This window comes from Heterocephalus glaber, unplaced genomic scaffold (genome assembly GCF_053883595.1).
Source record: "Heterocephalus glaber isolate CG9 unplaced genomic scaffold, H.glaber_assembly_v1.0 deba00001509, whole genome shotgun sequence".
Lineage (NCBI taxonomy): Eukaryota > Metazoa > Chordata > Mammalia > Rodentia > Bathyergidae > Heterocephalus > Heterocephalus glaber.
The window spans coordinates 19,289,054-19,307,676 of NW_028258325.1; the positions used below are offsets into that span (position 1 = coordinate 19,289,054).

Genomic DNA, 18,623 nt, shown 5'->3' on the forward strand with positions numbered 1-18,623 from the left:
CACATTCACTCCCTTCTCAGGAGGAAATACATCTGTCTGAGCTCATGTTTACAAACGGTCTAAGACAATGCACAATGTCACCGGCACCCCAGAAAATAGCTTTCTTGTATAGTTTACACTGCTAAATCAGTAAGGAAATTCAATCCAGAAGTCAAACACAGCATCCGTCATTGCAGTGTTTATCAAAGTATATTCAAGATGAGTTAAATATTTCATCTTTTAAAAATGGGTTCCTCTTTGGATAAGGATATATTCAAACTGGATTAGTCTTTACTAAAGGAATTCTCAGTAGTTTTTAATATGCTATAAGCAGATCTGCAAAAGCACTTTCCAAAATTATTTGTTCTTATCCACTGGCCCCCAGACCCCATGAATCCCTTTTAGTTTACTCCACTGAGCACATTATGGGATACACCCTTGGCATAGTGTTGCATTTTGGAGACTTCGTTAACTCCTCAAGCTATGAGATACTAGACCATCTCTTAAAATTAACAAAAATCACTGTTAGACCCCAGAAGTCTAGAATTTTGCTCAGAAAAAGAGCTTATGGGCAGAGAGGAATACACCTATTTATCATCTGCACCATTTTCACCTCCCCAGCAAAAATGTTAAAAAAAACCACCCCTGTCAGCCAGTCTTGGTGGCTATGAACAACACCTGTGCAAACTAATCAATCTACAAAGGCTGCTTAAGGCAAACACAGTAAGTGGAACAGTTTTCACTTGCCCAAGTGGAAAAGTGTGTAAGTGCCATAGAAAACAACATATGACCTTTTGAGAACTAGCGATACCAATTATCACTAAAGATTCTCTATGCAGCATAGTTGGATGACATTTATAGAGCTATATCTTCTTTCAAGTATAGCCACTTGTCACTTAATGACAGGGACGTGGTCTGAGAAACACAGGTTAGCTGATTTCAGCACCTCTGAACAGCACAGCATGTACTTACCCAAACCAAGATAGCCATGATGTCACTAATGATAGAATCTCATGGGACCACCATTTCACCTGTCCATTGTTGACATGACTGTGCTACTGAATAACTAAAGCTGCGATGGAAAACTTCTCTGTATGTGAGGAGTTCATTTAATTCTGAGCGGTGTTTCTCAATCTCAGCATACCGACACATGCAGGGATGGATACTTTTATACTATGGAAGCGTGTCTTGTGCACTGTAGGGTGCTGAATAGCACCCCTGACCTCTGCCCACCAAATATCAATTACATCCCCCTAGCTGTGACAACCAAAAACTTCCCTAGGTCTTACTGAGACACAAGCAAATTATCCCCAGCTGGGAACTATTGCTCCTTAGCCTAAATTAAAGTTTATACCATGACTCTGCTTCCCCGGGGAATGTTCTCTCTATAGACATAATGTGACATATAAGGAAATATCCAATAATTAGCAGCATCAGAGATCTTTCCAAATTCTGTGTGCTCAGGAACATAAGTAATTTGTGAATGTTGGGAAATGGTTAGGAAGAAGCACTGCACAAAGAGAATTAGGGGTAAATTTACAGTCATTGTATTAGTATGAATTATTTGACTCATGGTGCTTAGTTGACAAATATTCTCACAATCAGAAGAAAATCTAACTGTATATTATAACTCGTTACGGGTCATAAGGATTTAGGGAGTCCAACACTAAAACACATAACAATCATCAAGGGCTCAGACCACAGCCTACTTCGATTAAATAGTCTCCACAAAATTCTCAATTCAACAATCTCAAGTCCTACCTTAAAACTGCCTGCCTGTACTGTAGCTGCATCATTTTTTTCAAATTACAAAAGGAAGTCCTTCACAGGTCATGAAGAAGTATCTTGGTATGTGTCAAGAAGCACATTATCTAGTTTTAAAGCCATTTCTTCAATATCCACATTTTCAGTTTTATTGTTTTTGTCAACTCCAGGTACGTCACTCTCTTTATTTTGTTCTTTTCTTACTGTCTTTAAACACTTGTCAAGTCTCTTTATGAACAAGTCTACATCCTGCGTCTTCATTCCGATAGCTGCTGCAGCGTTGAGGTAAGCACAGGGGTAGTCGTTTGCATGGGACATGAAGCCTCTAAAAGTGTGGCCACTCATAGTTTGCACAAACCCAAGAGGCACAACCCTGGAAGGGAGAAGATTTATCAACTTAGTATGTCTGGTGATATTAACAGAATGTCACCCATAGATAAAATATATCCACTACTAAGCCGTACACCCACTTACTAAGAAGTTTAAAAACAGCAATAAATCATGGCCTACGCAAACAGACTGCATCAGCCTTAAAATGAAATTATACAATACGCTACTCTTTTATGTGGAAAAGTCCTGCCTGATGATTATCATTTATTTATTTTCTAGGAAAAAGCACCAAGCACTAGGAATCTCAAACATTTTCACGTGTCCAAAAAAGGAAAAAGAAAATTACTTGTTTTTGTGCCATATCTGGAACCAGACTTTATATAGATGTACGCTTTAAGTCAAATCACTTGGATTTGATTGATTGCCCTGTGTCACCTCAATCACCAGGTTAAATTCCAAGTATCTGATCAGTGCTGTGTAACAGAAGGTTTTAGAGCAAACACCCAAAAGAAAATACACTGGGCCGGGGATTTAGCTCAGTGGTTCCGCAGCCTGCCTTGCAAGTGCAAGGTCCTGAGTTCGATCCCCGGTACCCAAAAAAAAGAAAATACGTCACTGTGCACAGCAGAGTGGTGGCCAGCAAACTGCAGCATTCTGCACTGGCACATGCATTTCCCAAGCTGGATTTCAGGGCATATTTACATTTCAAATCTTTTACTTTTTTTTTTTTTAAAAAAGAAGTCAATTAAGATCAACCTAAACATAAATAGTGGCAATACTAAAAGAAAAATCAGGAAAACCATTTTGGAAATGTCAAAACTATACCATATAAAGAATTCATTGAGATAAAAAGTGAATTAACCTAAGATTTTTCTTCTTCTGAAAAGCTGTCCTTTAAGCTGAAGTTTCTACCCTGGTAGAGTGAAATCCTTTATAGAAGTATGTGAAGAAAAGGATTTCAAGTTATTTTTCTCTATCTCATCAAATAGACAATGTAAAATAACACTGATTTTCATACCATGAGTATAAAAGAGGGAAAAGTACGTTTCTAAAGCAATAGTTAAGAATTACAGCACCCTTTTAATTTAGGAAGCAGGCATTTCCTTGACAACTTTTCCACTTGAATTTAGTAAGGGACACAATTTATTTCTAATTCCATAACATATCGCTGAAGATCATCTAACAAAGGAAATAAAGGCTAAAACCTGTACAGAGAGCCAAGGAAACTTTGTTTCTACATATCTATTAAAAAAATAAGATTCGTATCTTTCTGTGACTATTGCAGGTACTGGAAGACAGATAATAGCCTTACAGATTCTCCACCTCACCACACCCTGAACTGTTAGACACTTGGGGGACAACTGTTGAGGAAAGGTACTTTACTAGAGCTAACTTGGAAAAGCCAACTGACCCGACTCTCTTTTAAACATACTCACCTGGCACCAGAAACCTGTCTGGTAAAAAGCATTGAGCCAAGCTGAGTGACAGCTTTGTCATGCTGTGCATCTAGTGTCTTAAGTGTCACAGCTGAAAAAGAAAAAAATATTCCAAAAGAAGTTTCAGTTTACCAGCACAAAAATCACTCAAAACAAACCTTGATGGAGAAATGACTGTACTTTTAATTCACCGTCAAGTGGAGTAATACCATTTTAATGTACTTAATTACAGCAGGAATTTGCTTGCATATCAAATGTATTTTCATATAAATTAACATATTTAGAATAAGGAACAAAATTCCTTATAACCAGCCCCCCAGAAAGTCAATGTTTCCAGCTAAACAGACGGAAAATGACATGCTCAACGTGGCTATTTACTTGAATTAAATCAAGTTTTAAGAACTTATAAAATGAGAAGTTGGGATATATCTCAGTATATGTAACACAAAGTAAAATCAGCTTCTGCACACAAAAATGGAATGATCACGCCAAGTGTGTTCCATACACACCATCACTGCTATACTACTGTTTACTGAAGACTGACTTACCATGCCAGACACTTGGCAGACATAATATCAAGCAATCTTTTAATAAATCTGCATTGAGAGATCACTACCTCTACTTTACAGACAAGGAAAAGGAGGTGAGAGGAGAGTACCCGGAAGAACTGATACTCTACCCACTATCACCTTCCACATAACAGCAAAGGATTGGGGTGGTTTGTATTAGATGTCGGTACCCAAATGATTTACCATAGAAACCCACTGCTGAAAGGCGTCAGTTACTAATGATTCACTTTCCTTATTTTCCTCAGATGTATGAGAAATTTGAAACATATTACACTATACATATTCCAAATTAAAAGGGGGTAATTATGAAGCTTTTAAGTTAAATGTATTAAGGTCAATATTCACTTTATCATTTTTAAGCAGCCCTTATACTACAGGACAGAAATACATAGTCAAACAAATGAAATTATAATAAATACAGACTTCTTTAAAATGCAGAAGCTAAAGAAAATAAGCAATAACAACATTTAAAACAATGTAGAAAGAGTTTTAATATCTGGCCTGTTGGTACTTTGTTAACTGGAAAAAGTTCTGACTACAGTGGACCCTCAGGTTACAACCGGCCTGAGACAGGAACAACTTGGGTTAATTAGGTTAATGGAAGATTCATCTGCCTCTTATTGTCCATAGCGTGTACCCAGGTAAACATCCAGATCTCAGCTGGATTGACTTACAACCAACTTGAATTACAACCAGCCCTCAGGAACTGATCAAGTCAAGGGTCCACTGTACTGAGTTCTTACTAGAGACCAAGCTACTTAGAAGCAATAGTTAATTTACTAAAGGAGTCTGATGTTTTAGTGGATAGGTATCTTGGAAATATATTAAAATACTTCTAAAGGCCAACCAAATTTGTTCAATATACTTATTAATATTAAAATGAATTTATAAATATTATAATCAAAAAGTTTCCTTTTTCCTATAAATATCAACTTTCTCCTAAGAATAGATCACAAGTACTAATTTCCTTTTTTTAGGTTAAAAATTACCTAATGGGGCTGGGGATTTAGTGCAGTGATTCCACCGCCTGTCTTGCAACCACAAGGACCCGAGTTCGATCCCCAGTACCAAAAAAAAAAAAAAATTACCTAATGATATGGGATTGTGAGGTGTCTGCAACAGTCTTTCACAGTAGGCTTCCGACAATTTCTTTAGTTGGTCAGACAAATATGAAAACATTTCCTGCAATATAAAATGTCACATTGGAAAGAAATTAAATAGATACTGCAATTTATCAGATTTAATAATGCAAAATCTGACTGGGATGAAGCCTGTGCCATGGACTGTCTCATCCACGTGCCCTCATTTGCCACAGGTAGTGAGATTCAAAGCTGCAACAGCTATCAGAAACCACAGGATTTAGGTAAAGGCAGAAGACCAGGCCATTTCTTGCTCTGGGGCTATGGTGTATCCATCACAAATCCACTTTAACCTTAGAACCTCTAGAACTACCACTCTAGTCTAAGTAGCCATCAACTTCTCCCCTGGACACAGAAGTAAATTTTTAAGTATTTCTTTGTGTACTCTTCTGCCTGCTACAATCTGTGCTACACACAGAGGCCAGAATGGTCTTTCAAAAGCATAAATTCAAGAGCATCCTGCTTCTCCTCGGATGACATCCTCCTATAACTTTAAAACAGCCATTCCTCGACTCTAAGGGCACATATGATGTACCCCAGTCAAACTCCCAGTCCAGCGACTGTCACTCCTCCACTCCCAGCCACCAGCCACATCTGTCTTCTTTTCAGCCATGCTAGTGTTTGTACCTTTGCACTTGCTTCCCCTGGCTTCCCTGCATCAATTCCTGGCCTCTTCTGGCACATTCTTAGGAGATCTTACTTCGTTAAGTACCCACTAATACACCTCTATAACTCTACCCATCCCCAGCCTCCCTACCTCCCTCCAACACCTCCATTACCTAGTTTGGTCTTTTCCACTAGATTTACCACAATCTGAAACTGTCTCATTTATTTGCTTAGATGAATCTTGCCTACTATTAACTACCAGAATGGAAAAACTCCTTGAAGGCAGGAGCTCTGTCTTCTCCCAGTACCAAGAAAAATGTGTCAGATATTGGTATGTCCGTTGCACATTAAGTGGTAGCTTAAAAATGAATTTCCTTTTCCTCCCAGTACGGAGGATCAAATCCAGGGTCTTGCAAATGCCAGACAAGTACCCTACCTCTAAGCTACATTCCCAGCCCAAAATATATTTCCTTTAAGTCACATAAAGGTAAATTAATGATTCCCTTAATACATCAACTAAACTAACAATTGTCCTACTCTGAAAAGTAATATATATCCAGTAACAGAAAATACAATAAAATATGTTTTATAAGTATAAAATGTCCTATGTAAGTGGCAGTTTAATAAAGTTACAAACAAATGTTAAGTTGGCAGTTATTTAAACTAAACTTTTACTTTCTTCTCTTCATAAGGCCTTTAAAAGGGTGTTAAAACGAAAACCTGCCCAAGGACATCTGCAGCAGAACGAACCTATTTGCATTAACCTCCTCCATCGACAGGTGAAACACATAAGCTCTAAAGATAAACCAACAGCCAAGGGCGAACAGCGTATAGAGTGGAGGCAGCAGGAAACGACACTTCTCCAACTTCAAGAGCCACAAAAGCAGCTTCTGTTTTTCTCCCTAAAGTAAGGGTTAGATACTCTGATACCGCACTGGGTCCTGAGTAACTTTTTCCCACCAAACGCACAGATGACTGACTCCATTTTTGTTCAAATTCAGTAAAGGTTAAGACAAGGACAATTCCTTCCAGGTTTACAAATTATTAATAAATCTACTTATGACCACAAATACTGTTTTCAGCACAATACAGTATATATTTTATATTCTCGCCTAAATTTTTTTCCAAATAGTCATTATTAAACTTTGGCATAGTTTACAAGATTAATTCTCAGTACATCAGAATAATGAAATGTTAGATCACTAAAATTAATTGGTTCTTTTTATATTCAAAAAGTTAACATCCACAATTGTCATACTTAAACCAAGCACCAGTAAGTATTACATGTGATAAGACTTTCCCTTTTGTCATTAAAAAAGTATAGAGAAATAAAGGAGGCAAGGGTCATCATGTTCAGAAATGGAAAAAATAAGCTGTTACAGGAATATTTTCTTAGATATAAAAAGACTTCCTGGCCGGGGATTTAGCTCAGTGATTCCGCCGCCTGCCTTGCAAGTGCAAGGACCTGAGTTCAATCCTTGGTACCAAAAAAAAAAAGAAAACCAAAAAAAAAGACTTCTGGCTCCTCTTTAAGTTAATATTTCAATTTTCCAATATTCCAATACTCCTTCAGAAGATGAAATATAAAAAATGGAATCAATAAATTAACAGTTTTCACAGCAGTTAGAATAATTCAAAATGTTTTAGCACCACACCAGTGTTAATAAAGCATAGAATTCTTGTGTTTCCTTTATGTATTTTCAACTACTACTATGTATCTAGGTCACTAATTTAAATATTCTTTATTTTTTAAAAGCTACATATTTTCATTTAGATATCAAATATTGATTTTCCCTCATGTACGTTATTCATTAAAGTCTTATCCTATATCTGTCTACACAATTCTCCCTTACTCTCAAATTCATCAACCTCTAATTAGCAAAAACAAATCTGATAGCCAGAAAATGCTTTCTATAGACCTCCACACCTTCTCCCTAATAACAAAAACATACCCAACCTTCATTTATCCTTAAGCATATATTAATGAAGCAAAGTTTTCTCCATATATCTCAATGGCAAAAACCAAATTAAAATATTGTTCTATCTAGTTTGGCTGCCACATTAAACACCAATGTGGTCACATTTAGAAGAAGAACAACCTGATAAGTACTTAATTTGCACTTAATTAAGTTCTCTATTTCTGAAAAAAGAGAAAATGTTTCCTTTTAAACTTACTGATGCTTACATGGTTATCAAAAAATGAATTTGCCCAATGTTAAATTTCTACTACTTTAATAAATCAGCTTTAACCAATCCTATCAATTACTTGGTAATGCCATCAGGATTCAGTTTGAACTGTAGCTATATTAGGATGGAAATCTTTAGACTATAAAGATAATAATGGGCTGGGGATTTAGCTCAGTGGTGCCGCTGCCTGCCTCACAGGCACAAGGTCCTGAGTTCAATCCCCAGGACCAAAAAAAGAGATAATAATAAGGCAACTAAACCTCATATATCACTAGTATGAGAGTAATTAGATTAAAATCAAGTTCACATTCACCAGCAAATACGTTTAGTAGCTCTACTCTGTGTGAAGGGTTATAACAGGAAAATCAATAAGCAAAGAAGCTTTAAGTGTCTTAAAGTACAATATACTGAATTCTGTAATATTCCAAGTACCAAGGTCCCCATGCTCTCCAACTGATATCACTGCATTTTTAAAATAACTTTTTTATACTGCACTACTATCCTATACTAATACTTAGCTAAGCAGTTTTTTTTAACCTGATATATTAAAGGTACTTCAGAACTTGCACTATTTTTTTGCTACAGTTAAATCTATAACTGACATTTATTATAAAATACTTCAGTACAGGAAAAAATTTATAAGCAGCCCAAGCAAATGTATATAGAAAGATCTTACTTAAAAGAAATGAAATATTATTGATTTTCTATGTCCTCTGTGCTGTATTTAACTTAGTTTTAAAAGACTTTCACTAGAAATAAACTGAACTACATACCTGAATGCTACTGTCAGCTATATTTCTAGAATAAAAATACAAAACTTTACACCATAGTTCAAGATGTTAATGGAAAAGAAGTTGAATAATGTTAAGCATTATCCTTCATAGGGGCTCTTTAAAGTTGATTTGCAGTCATGAAACTTAACTGCTATACTACCTCTCCTCTAAATTCAAAAAGTGCATAATTCACTTTTTGAAAGTCTTAGGTGAATAAGACTTTCTTGTCTTTTGAAACATATTGTTTCATGTTATAGGATAAGAGGAAAACAGTACTTCGCATATTACTATGATCTCCTAGTTTCTCTCAAGAGAAACACAAGTAATGTAATGCTTCAACGAAAATACGAATGGATGAATGGATGACACTGTGTGTACGTACGTATTCACACACACACTCGAGGAGAACAGTACTAAATGCAATTTACTGCCGTCCATGACTTAGCAAACTGAACCATGCAGACTCAGCACTTTGTCTCAGCGGCAAAACAACATGCTGACCCTGCTGAGGCCCCACATCCAGGCCTACAATTTGATGATTTCGAGAGATTCAACTAAAACTGGCTGCAAATCGACCAACCTAACTCTGTTAAGAACGCTGAAGTTGTGTGTCTGCTGCTCTTTTAGAACTTAAGTTTGTCCTCCAAGCTTCAGCTCACAAATTCTAGCTGTTAGAACAGCCCGTCTGCTGTCATTCCCTTCTCCACTTGTCCAATTTAGCAGATATTTCCAATTAGAAATGATTACCTGCCGGCCCTGTTTAGCAAAGCACTCTTCTAAAAGGAAAGCTAAGCAGAATAATGGACTCTGGAAGCAAAACAGAAGTGAGGACAAACATCTAACACTGATATTTCCTTCTGCATAGAAAAACTCAAAAATAAGGTCTCGTACATTTTCAAATCTTTTCTTGGTTAAACTCATGCTCCTCTTTCCCCTCCATGAAGCAGATGCACTGATCAGGAAGCTGCTAAGGGCAAAGAGGCTCAATTCACACACAAAGTTCCACTCTCTCTGATCCCTTCACCCCTCAGAAAGGAAGACTTGGGAAGGAATGGCTTCAAGCTGAGTTCTTGTCTGCCTCTGCTGTGAAAAAGATAAAGCCTTTTCTGAAGAGAGATAGCTAGATGAAATAACCTCTAAAAATATCAGTGTAGTGAATAAGGGCACAGAATAAAAAGAAATCCGAAGTTTCCTTTAGCATTCCTTTTTTTAGTACACATAACACTAATAATAGAAAAAGGAGCTCTCAGTGATGGTATATAAATAGCTCTGGCTGGAGCAAATTAGCTCTGCCTCAGCTTCTCCAGAGATGAACCAATAAACTATCACGATTAAATTTTCACAGTTCAAACGCAAGTCCATTTAAACAAGAGGCTTTACTTCTGCAAAAAAAATCCAATAAAGAAACAATATTTATGCTACATATATGCAATTATGGTTTATGAAAGACATTCACATTTTTCAACAGAAAGATATACCACTGAATGAAGTTGTTACAGACCAAAGCTTATTTACTTACAATGACAGAGTTCTCAAATGAGAATTTTAACACTTTGAAAATTACTCCTATGATATTCTGTTCTGAGTAAATTCTCTATAGAATTTTAAATAAAACCTATTAGTACATTAGAGAGCATTGGGATTTTAAATACCTCCACTAGACAGAGTGGGAGGGTCACAAGATCGATCATAATTTTTATAGCTCACATGCCCAACACAGAATGATTGCTCTCACTGGATGAGCAACTCCAGGCAGAGAGCAGGCAGGAAGTGCTGAGGCTTCCATGCCACAATGACCTCGGCTTCAACAGCAGCCCTGGTACTGATGTGTATGTGGTCAGAACTGGGGCAAGCAATGAATTTCTCAGGGTCACAGTTTCATCTGTAAAGTGGGGATAATTCTTAACTCATAAACTTGCTATGAGTATCACATGAAACAATGAATATAGGGAAACTAGCACAGTTTCTGGCATACAGCACACATTCATAAAAATGTTAGTTCCCCGTCAACTTTAATCTAAAAAGTTTTCAGGATAAGAACAAAAAACAATTGGGCCTGAGGGCATAGCTCAATGGTAGAGCATGTGCTCAGCATGCAAGAGGACCTGGGTTCAAACCTTAGCACCAAAAAATAAAACCAATAACTAGCAGGACTCATACAGACATGTGCTAATACATAGTAGCTGTAATACTGTTCTTTCCACTCTACTATATGTATCTAGATAGAAGGGAAAGAACAAGGCTCTGGATGTTACAAAGAGAGTTAGTTACCTCTTGACACCTGAGATGGTGCCATCTGACTCATGAATACCACCTGAACATAAAATCTCTCCTATCAGTATATTTTTTTGATGATAATAAAGGACAAAGTCCCCATGAACAGCAGAGCTGTGCTACCTGCTGGATGCATTCACTAGGTGAGTTACATATTCCTGCAGGTCAGCATCAATGCAGGCAGGTGTTTACTCATGTGAAACAAAATGTCCACAAGCACCAGCAACTGGATTCATCTCTAAAGTCAAACCCTAAAGGCCAAAAGACAAAGAACCAAGACACAACAGAAATTCTTAAGATTTGCAAAAGATGACAGAACACGATTAACATCAACAATTCCAAAATCCTGAGGTAAGAAAAGTAGGCAGAAAGTAACACTCCCACAGGTATAATAATACCTGTTATATACAACCGATAATCACCATTATAATTCATTTCCTTCCACAAGTTTTCAACTATATCCATATAGGCAGTGTTCTATAAGAATACAGAATTCTGGGCTGGGGATTTAGCTTAGTGGCACCATGCCTGCCTTGGTGAGTTTGATCCACATTACCAAAAAAATAAAAAAGAAAGAAAAGGATTTGAAGAATATAGAATTCATACTAAAAGTCAGTATCAAAATGTTACTTGCTTTCTAACTTTCCAGAAAGATGTTTATTCGTGTAAAACAAGAGGTAACTAAACAACATTTGACCATGTGTCCCAAGTACCCTTTGTTCATTTATAAACATTTCGGGAACTCTACAACATACCCAGCAAAGGATGCTAAGAACAAAGGGACAAATAGCAAACTCTAAGGGGGCAGTAGTCTACCGGATTACTCATCAATGACCAAATTTCATTTCAGACACCTAATGGCAATTTTTAAGAAGCACACACTCAGACTATCCGTTTAATGTGCTAATAAGATTAACTACAAAATTACATAAGACTTATTTCACATTATTAACTAATATTTCAAGAACAAAAGGAATACTAAATAGCATGCATATTTGGCATTATAAAATAACACCATGCAAATCTTTATAAAGTTTTGATCTACACATAAAGTGTACTTTTAAAATGACTAACTTAAAAGCGCAATGGTCTTACTGTCAGATATAATATGTTCTACTTCTTTGGTTTAAAAATAAACTTTAGCAAAACCTGTAGGGTATTCAACATAAAACAAAAAGTAGCTAAGAGAAAAGGCTGAAGAAAACATAAAAAATTTCAACTAACAAATTCCATTTCCAAGGATTGACTCAAGGGACCTGTATGCACTCTGTTCCAGGTGCCATCAACTATTATCTACGTCAGTGTTAAAATGCCATAGCATTGCACGTTCCCTCTTCAAGTGTCTGCTGCCCCTAGGTAAAAGTGACCTGTGCATTCTAAAGCAGTGGCTCTCAAACTTCGGTATATGTCAGGGAAATCTGCTAAAAATGCAGGTTGCCGAGCCCACTCCAAACCTAGTGGATCTGAATCCATCCTAACAGAAAGCCAATTGAACACCGTGATCCAGAACAGGGACTCTGATGATGGCACAGTACTTTGTTTTCGAGCCTTGGTTTACAATACCCTGTTGGCATTCTATAGTTATGCTAGCCATCAATATGAGCGTCTGAGTGGGTTGTGAAGGTCAGTGAATGAATACACAGGTTGTGCATTCAAGGAATACATGTCACTTCTTTAGCAAGATCTTCCCCAGCTGGGTTCCACAATGAATGTTCTCATATACTCTGCTTTTCTTTTCATAATTCTCATCAGATTTGTAATTATTTATTTGATATCCAGGTTTCTCCCAAACTCTATTTGGAAATTTAACTGTAGGGCCCACACATAAATGTTCATTTGACTGAGTAGGGGAATGAACAGCATCAATACTGGTAAAGAAATGTGGTATCAGCTTATAAAGGCTAGGCTAAGGAGTTTGGACTTTGTCTTGTAGACAACAGGAACCAAAGTAAAATAATCTCAAGCTGTATTTTAAAAATATTTATCTGGCACTGCTCTAAATATGACATATTAGAGTAGACCACAACTGGGAATCAGGAGAAGAGTTAGTAAGTCTGTAACCATCCAGGCATAATGCTGTACAGGCTTATGCTAGGGAGTGATGCCAGCAGAAAAGAAGACAAAATATCAGAAACATTACAAAGGATCTAATGGTTCAAGAACTTAGGGATGTAAGAGAAATCAAACTATCAGTGTTAGATGTCTAGTCTAAGACAGAAAGGTAGTCTATTGGTTCAGCTAACAGCTCTGTCTACGAGTAAGTATGGGTGGATCCAGAGTTTCAAATACTCAGTCTGTTTTCCTTCCAATATTCCCTAGTCTCAGGAAGTCTCTCTGCACAGCCAGGAATAAGACATCTGATGGTCATAAGATTCCACCTTTACATCTTACTATCTTCAAAGCGAAAGGCCCTCTGTCTTTAAAAGATCTAGAAAAACTACTAGAAGGCCTTTACTTCCACATGCCTACCTGTGAACCAGGGTAGCCACGCCATACCCCCAAACCTATGAGGGACGGGGAGCTGGGCCTGGTGGCACATGCCTGTAATCACAGCACTCAAGAGGCTGAGACAGCGGGATTGTTGTGAATTCGAGGCCACCTTGCTACATAGTGAATTCAAGGCCAGCCTGAACTGCACAGAGAAACCCTGTCTCAAAAAAATAAGCCAGACAAAAAGAGGAAAAGGGACACTGTGACTGACAGATTCCCCCAGGACAATCTGGAGACAATGAGGACTCTGCACAAAGAACATTCTAAAATATAACTGACTTTTTGATGGGAGTAGCTAAATTTATTCATTGTTTTTGCCTCCTCTAGATATTGGGAGACTTAAGTCTTCAGAGTTATAGCTACACAGCTACCGGGCTAGACTACTTAATTATACTAGAAAAAGGTAGTAGAGTCTAGAGGTTAAGCCAGGGGTGAGAGGCCAAATTACCTAGATTTCAACCTATGCTCCACAACGTACTTTATATGTTACCTCTCTGTCCCTCCATTTCCTGTGAAAATGAGGATGACAATAAAACCTCACAGGGATGTTATAAGGACTAAATGAATACATGACAATGTGGTTAGAAAAATGATGACCACATATGTGGTGTGACACAAAAATACCTAACTGGTTAGTTGTGCCATCACAGCTACTTCAATGTCCTGACCTATTCAAAACGTTTATCTTTCATGATCATTTTGACTGTGGGGAAGAGCCAGCAATTGCATGGTGCCAGATCCAGTGAATAAAGTGGTTGAGGACACACCATGTTTTTACAAGCCTGCCTTTCCTTTAGAAGGCACTGGGCAGCAGCATTCACTAAATTTCTGATCAGCCCCAGTAAAGACACTCACAAAAGAGGGCTTCCAGAACTGCTTCAGAAAGTGACAATAATGATGGCATAAGTGTGTTAGAAACAAGAGGGGATATTCTGAGGGGGATTAGTGGCAATGTGTCTTTTATTGTAATAATTTTTTAAAAACTTAAACATTCACTGTCTACCCTTTTAATGCTCAGTATTAGGAATATTTAGTATGTACATAAATGTATATGCTCATACAGGTATTTCTGTAGAAAAAACAAACCTCACTTAAAGGCTACATTGAGAATGAGTTCTCACAAACTTTTCTAACTAATGGTCAAACCTTAATCCTGCCCTCTTTGATCTATGAGTGCCGCTGGGTATGTTGAGCATCCGCTCCTCCTCAGTATAATTCTTCACCTGGCTTCCAGAACTCCACACCTGGTTTTCCTGCTGCTTAACCACTCCCTCTCAGTCTCCTTTGCTGGCCCTTCTTCTCTTCCCACACCTCTTAATATTACAGCACCCTGGAGCTCAGTCCTTGTGGTTCTGTTCTGGGCAGATTCACTCTTTTGCAATCAAACCTAGTCTCTGGCCAACTCCCAAAATTTCACCTCCAGCCCAGCACAGCGTCTTCAGACAACACGCAAGCACAGATGCACTCTCTACCTGACCTCACCATCTTGCTCTCCAGGGCTATCTCAAATTCACTTTTACCCACCACTGGACTCCTGGTGCTCCCTGAAGTCCACAGGCTTCCCTCATAGTTAATGGCTCTTCCATCCTCCTGCCTTCTCTTCTTCTCTTACAGAACATACCCATCAGGAACTCTTGTTGGCTTAATCTTTAAAAAAAGAAACACCTAGAATCTAACCATTTCTCATCATCATTGCCACCACCCAGCTCCAAGCTAAAACTCACTTCTGAACTACTGTGACAGCCTCCCAAGGAGTATCCCAGTTGTTACCCTTGCCACCCTAATTTATTCTCAAACCAGCGACCAGAGTGACCCTTGAAAATATGTCCAATAATGTTACTCAATTCAAAACCCCTCAATGGAGTGGGGGTGTGGCTTAGGGGTAGAGCTCTTGCCTGGCATATGCAAAGCCCTGGGTTTCACCCCAGCACTGGAAACAAACAAACAAATGAAAAGCAATCCCTCAGTACCACTAAATAAATAAATAAATAAAAAGCAATCCTTCAAAGGCCCCACTTTACTAAGACTATGAAGCAAAGATCGTATTATGGCCTAGAAGGTTCTAACGATCTGCCCACCCGCAGGACCCTCCTGACCTCAACTCCCACAGCTCTCCTTGCTCACCTGCTCCAGCCATATGGGTCTCCTCGCTGCTCCTCACAGGGCACACATCTGTCGTAGGTCCTGTCTCCAGCTTTCTGCCTGAAAGCTTTTTACCATCATGGTGTACGCGCCCTTGGCCTTCTTCAAGTCAATTCAACTATCCCCCAGCAAGGCTCCTACCTACTGTGTTCACAGAGTGATTCCCACATCACTACCTCCACATCATCTCCGACCCCCTTTTCTCTCGTTTCCACAACTCTCTTTACCCTCAAGCAAACTCTGACAGGGTCAGTTACGGATGAGGGGCTCTGTGAAACTGCAAAGGCCATTATCTTAAAAGATCTCCAAATTACCAATATGGCTTACTAAAAAGTACAAACCAATTCCTATGATTTTAATGACCAAAGCCCAGAAAGTAACTCTTTTAATAAATATTTAGATAAATATTCTAGAATTTTTTGGGAGGGGGGGGTACCAGGGATCGAACTCAGGATCTTGCACTTACGAGGCAGGTAATGGCACCACTAAGCTAAATCTCTGGCCCAATAGTCTAGAATTTTAATAAATATTCTAGAGTCTTTTAGAAACAGAAGTAGAATCAGATAGAAGTTGTTTCTTTCATGGATAGTGAAATCAAATCTGCAAGTTCAAGTAACTTTCCGAGGTGAAGTCACAGTAGAGCTAAGACCCACTGACTGAGCCAGACAGATGACAGGTGGTCCACACAAACAGTCACCATCTGACACGGCTGAAACTCCCTGAAAGGTCTGCTTCCTTTGGCTACAATCTGTGGCCACGATGTTACTTTTTAGTTTTCAAGACTAGTTTTCTTAGTTTCCTGAGGTATAATTTGCACAAAATAAAATTTCAGGTGTGCCCTTTTCAGGTCCATGTCTATGAATTTTGGCACACATATTTGGCCATGAAATCACTTTCACTCTTTTTTTTTTTTTTTGGTACAGGGGATCGAACTCGAGTCCTTGCGCTTGCAAGGCAGGCTGCAGAACCACTGAGCTATATCCCTGGCCCGACTTTTACTCTTAATATACAAGATACTTCATCATACCCAAAAGTCCCTTCCCACACCCCTAGTTTCTGGCAACACTGGTCCATTCTCTGGCCTCTATTTTTTGCCTTCTCTGGGACAGCATATAAATAAAACCGTAATACACAGTCTTTTGAGTCTGGCTTTGTCCTTTTATCGTAAGGTATTTCAGAGTCATTATTTTGTTGCATATGTCAATAGTGCATTCCTTTTTATTGCTGACTATGGATATACCACAGCTTGTTTATCTGTTCATCAAATGAAAGATATCTGGGTTGTTTCCAGGTTTAGGCAATTATGAACAGAATCACTACAAACATTCATGCATAGATTTTCATATAGACAAAAACTTCCATTTCTCTTGAGTAAATAGCTAAGAGTAGGATGGCTGATTTATATGATTAGTATATGCTGAACTTAACGAGAACTGCCAAAGTGTTTTCCAAAGTTGCTGAACCATTTTGCATTCCTACCGGCAAGGTCTAAGTTTTACTCACTTGAGATCTTTGCTAGCATTGAGTATTGTCAGGTTTATTTTACACTAGCCATTCTAACAGGTGTGTAGTGTATCTCACAGTGGTTTTAATTTGTATCTCCCTAACAACTATTGAGTATCTTTTCCTCTATCACATAAATCTCAAGAAATGTCCCTGTGAGAAAAAGTAAACAACTAGTTGCCCATGGACTGAATTAGTAGGAGAAAGATGGTTGGGGTAGCAAAAGGCACAAACATTTTAAATTTCTGTTATGTATTACTCATACATCTGCCAGAGGATATATATGGTTTAAAATATGTAAAGTACTATTAAAGGGCCTATAACTGCTAATAAGTGTTAGAAAGTTATATACATACAGAAGTCTCTAGCTTTCTAAGATAAGAACAAAACACATTAATCTGACCTGACAAAACTGGCATAATTTTGGAATTGTCTTGAATTAAGCTAGTTTTCAGTGTTAGAGACAAAGTTTTTAAACATAACTTTTCTTTTCGGAGTCAACATAAACAATGAGTTTAGATTCTAACGATGGCCAGGTAGTAATGTATTAGATGAGTATGAGAAGGTGGCCAGCTTCTGGCCTGGTTCCTCTTCCTGTGACTGATATCCCACACCTAAACAACTTACCTTCAGGCTTCCGAAAACTAAAAAGAAGACCCATCTGTCTGTCTTTCATGAGTCCTTAAAGTGACAACGAGTCAAAAATCACCTACAGAGGTCAGGTATGGTAGCACACACCTGTTAACCCCAGGACTCAGGGAAGCTAACGCAGAGGGATCACAAGTTTAAACCCAGCCTGGGCAACCTAGCAACTTAGTGAGACCATCTCAAAACAAAAACTAAAAAAGGCCTGGGAATGTAGTTCAGTGTGAAGGCCCTGGGTTTAATCCCCAGCATGAAAGGAAGGGAGGGAGGGAGGAAAGAAAATAAATCACCTACAGTGATTTTAAATCTGAGAAAGTTTCCTAGATCATACCAGATAACTAAAATCCCATTGTGACGAACTAAGAGGCAAAAATACCAGTCTTTTGGAACACTGTTCTAGTCAGAAGTATTATTCTAAAAGAAGGAGAATGCTTACCTTTCTTTCTTTTAACAGTTTCTTATAACCATTTGATCCAAGTGATAGCAAGGTAATAAGGACATCTAAAGAAGGGGAGGCCGATGCTCTTCCTGAAATAAGGAGGCAGGTTACACTGAGGAGGGTGTAGAGGAAGCTTTAGAAATTGCAATTCATCATGGTAGCCTGTGTACAAATGGGTCTTTGTTATTTTTTTCTGAAAAATAATTTATTTACCTGGATACATTTTGCTGATTTCCTGAATGAAGGAATCATTAAAGCCAGCAATTATAGCGCCACCTACTGGAACCATAAAATTTTTGTCCAAACTCTGAACAAAAGCATCTATTCTACCAACTCGAGCCCCCTAG

The 18,623-nt window shown here is 38.1% G+C and overlaps 1 protein-coding gene across 2 annotated transcripts in view; it reads right to left on the reverse strand.

Moving 5' to 3' along the window:
• Positions 1-1,510: 1,510 nt before the first annotated feature.
• Sepsecs (Sep (O-phosphoserine) tRNA:Sec (selenocysteine) tRNA synthase) overlaps positions 1,511-18,623 on the reverse strand; it is a 39,193-nt gene continuing 22,080 nt past the window's right edge. For both annotated transcript variants that reach the window (XM_004847199.4, XM_004847198.4), the window contains exons 7-11: positions 18,490-18,619; positions 18,274-18,365; positions 5,167-5,260; positions 3,510-3,600; positions 1,511-2,116 (exon numbers count right to left, since the gene is read on the reverse strand). In XM_004847199.4, coding sequence (XP_004847256.1) covers positions 1,810-2,116; positions 3,510-3,600; positions 5,167-5,260; positions 18,274-18,365; positions 18,490-18,619 — 714 coding nt within the window. In that variant the 3' untranslated portion in view covers positions 1,511-1,809. The remainder of the gene's footprint in view (positions 2,117-3,509; positions 3,601-5,166; positions 5,261-18,273; positions 18,366-18,489; positions 18,620-18,623) is intronic.